Raw genomic sequence first — 3,050 nt, 5'->3', positions numbered from 1 at the left:
AATGCTGAAAATAATGTACAACATGTGACCACTGTAGTTAAGTTTAAAAAAGGGACATTTGTCATATTTTAGTCTGCACATCTGGTTCTATCATAGTTGCCGCATGATTAATATAGGAATATATTACAGTGAAATCCCTTTATATCAAAGTTTTATTTGCCAGGAAATAGAATACTTTACTTTCCTCTCTCTCTCCATCTTTACCCACAGTCTATGCTGAACTCTGAAATTTCCAGCACTAGGGTTCGTTTGAGTGAGCAGAACAGGGAATCTGTTCTTGTCTTTATTCAATTCTATAAATTCCACAGTCACAACGGGGGCATATATGTGTCCTTTGTTTTAAAAGCACACCCACAAGGGAGAAATCCTAAAGCTCATTCTAAAACCAGGCAGGGCATCCAATATCTGATAGTTAAAACCACAGGAATTAAATTCTAAATTTTAAACTCCCTTTTATTGAAATATAAGTTTGTTTAGTATATTTATACCACACTTTATGCACATATATACATAGTAGGCAAATTTTGTCAAATAAAAAAGTTTTTTCTTAATACAAAATTAAAATAAAAACAAAGTAAAGTGCATGAAACTGATTTTTTTTTCTTCTGGTGAACATCATCATTGTCAAAAATTTGGTCGATTGGGGGAAGGGGGAGAAATTCATTATGTGATTCAGTGCACATAGCCAGTCCCACATCTGTAGCCTTCAAGGCCAAAATGACAAGCGGTAAAGAACAAGTCAGATACACAGTCAGGGTCTGCAGGACTCCCCAGGTTCTGGGGGTCCTGATCTCTTTGTCCTATCCGGATCCGTTCCCCAGCTCTTCACCGTGATCTCACATCACCAGCTGGAACAAAGGGAGAACACAGGAAGGGGGCTCCACCAGCCAATGTCACAGCCCTCTCAGGGCCGCCAGCGCTGCGTTTGGTAGGAAACTGCAGAATTAGCTCAAAGGCTCAGAAAGAAGTTTTCCTTTTTGGGAAAGAAAGGGAGGAGGGCAAGGAATAGGATGCGTCTCCCAAAGAGACAGCCACCGGGGGGCCAAACGCCCGCAGCCAGTTTCTTCCCATCCTAACTCCCCGCCGGCACAAGTAAGAATCCTTTTATAGGCTGGGTGGAGGGAATGTTACGCTTCTCACCTCAAGGAGTTCCCCCAAAACTTTCAAAGGAAAGAGCCTGAAACTGGGAGAAAGGGGCAGGGAGGCGAAACTGAAGTTTTTAGCCGCCTCCTGCTCAAGCCACTGGCTGGGCGTTGGCCGGCTGGTCCCAGGCGGTGGCAGAGGCGACAGCCCTTCCCCCATCATCCATTCCTCAGCCAGGGGTCTCTCTTCCTCAGGGTGATGCTAAGTCCCAGATCGGCGTCCGTACTTGGCTTTACAGTGCAAAATGTGCTTGGCTAGGAAGTCGAGGCGGCGCTGTAGTAGCTGAGCGTGGGGGTCGGCGAGCTCCGCCAGCTCCGGGAAGCGAGGCTCATGGTGCTGGTAGAGGCGCAGCAGCCGGGCGGCAGCGTCCCGGCCGCGGTGCAGCTCCAGCACGCGTCTCGCTGTCCGCTCTCGGAACACACACACTGATTGCAGCAGTGGCTCATTATACTTGTCCCACATGCCCGCCACCCGGTAGCCGTGCACCAAGCCCGCCTCGTTGTCCAGAAAGACCAGCGCCCCGCCGGGGCCGCGGTGCAGGTTGCTCGTGGCGCGCTGCATGACGCGCGGGTCCCACTGCAGGCTGAAAAGGTTGCTGACAAGCCGGTCGAAGTTGGCCGTCAGGTAGTCGAAAAGGATCAGGTCGGTCCATTGCACCAGGTCCACCAGCTCTGCCAGGCTGCGGTTGGCAAGCTCGCCCCCGGCGGCACGTAGGGGCCGCAGATGGCCGTCCTCGGAGCGCCAGGGCGCGGGCACCACCACGTCCGTGAGGTTGGGCAGCCAGCTTGTCAGGCTAACCACGCTGCCCTCCGCCCAGTGCGCCGCACGAAGCTCCTCCTGCACCTGCGCCCACTGCGCGCCCCGAGCCTCCACCCGGGCTAGTGCCAGCGGTGGCACGTGGCGCTGGAGGCCCAGCAGACACGCCAGGTAGTAGGACAGGGCCTCGCCCTGTATCTGCTCGGGGTTGATACCGTAGCGCACGCAGGCGCGGGTGCCGTCGGCGAAGCGCGCCAGCCGGTTGGAGCTGCGTCCGCAGCCCCCGCGCTCCAGGGCAACTACCCGGGCACCGCGCGCCACCTCCAGCCATGCCGCCGCCTGGGCCTCCGAGAAGCCCGGAGGCACCTGCTCTTCCAGGCCGCGGCTCCAGAAGATGCCCCCGTGCACCACGGCGAGCTCCTCCGGCCAGGGCCGCCGGGCTGGCACGTGCCGCCTGCGCTCGCCCCGGGGCTGCCGGGGCGGACCGTCTGCGCCGGCCGCCAAGGTGAGCAGCGCCCGTAAAGTTTTCAGGGAGGCGCCGCCGGAGTCCCGCGCCAGGAGCGGGGGCTGAGGGAAGCGAGGGATTCGGTCTAAGGGCGGCCGCGAGGCTGGCAGCTCCGTCTGCGGCGGCAGGAGCCCGCCCCACAGCGCCAGCAGCGAGCCCAGCACCAGCAGCCAGAGCCCAGCGGCGGCGGTGGCGCCCCGCATCCTCCTGCCCATGCTCCTCCGGCCGCGCCGGTGCTGCCGCCTCTTCAAGCCGAGCCCGGGTGCCCGGGTCCCGGCGGCGAGGCGGGCCCGGCGGCTTGTTGGCTCCGGGGCTCCGGGTGCCTCAGTCCCATCGCTGCCGTGAGGCGGTGCGGAGCTCCACCGGTCGCTGGGAACTCGCTTCGCCGCCGCTTCCCAGCTGCTTTTGTATTTCGCTGTGAGACCCTCCGGCGGGCGCGATTCACAGGCGTCCGGACCACGTGGGAGCGAGGGGGGACCCCCCTCCCCCTCTCCGCCGCCGCTCCCGCCCCCCACTCCCCCGCCCCCTTCTCCTCCTCTTCCCCTTAAAGCGGCGATGGCTTCTTCCAAGCCGGGGAGGCGGCCCCACGCTCGGTCTGGGACTTAGGGGCGGGGAGGAAGCCGGGCTCGCGGCACCGGAGCGGGAG

The 3,050-nt window shown here is 59.6% G+C and overlaps 1 protein-coding gene across 1 annotated transcript; it reads right to left on the bottom strand.

The window, feature by feature from the left end:
- Positions 1 to 427: 427 nt before the first annotated feature.
- On the bottom strand, positions 428 to 2,619 carry FJX1 (four-jointed box kinase 1). Its single transcript, XM_036259212.1, has one exon. It carries the CDS (start codon positions 2,617 to 2,619, stop codon positions 1,345 to 1,347), a length of 1,275 nt encoding a protein of 424 aa, XP_036115105.1. The 3' UTR covers positions 428 to 1,344.
- Positions 2,620 to 3,050: the final 431 nt, after the last annotated feature.

This window comes from Molossus molossus, unplaced genomic scaffold (assembly GCF_014108415.1).
Source record: "Molossus molossus isolate mMolMol1 unplaced genomic scaffold, mMolMol1.p scaffold_m16_p_13, whole genome shotgun sequence".
NCBI classification, from domain to species: domain Eukaryota; kingdom Metazoa; phylum Chordata; class Mammalia; order Chiroptera; family Molossidae; genus Molossus; species Molossus molossus.
The sequence above is the reverse complement of the archived record's forward strand: the minus strand, read 5'-3'. Positions and strand labels throughout refer to the sequence as shown.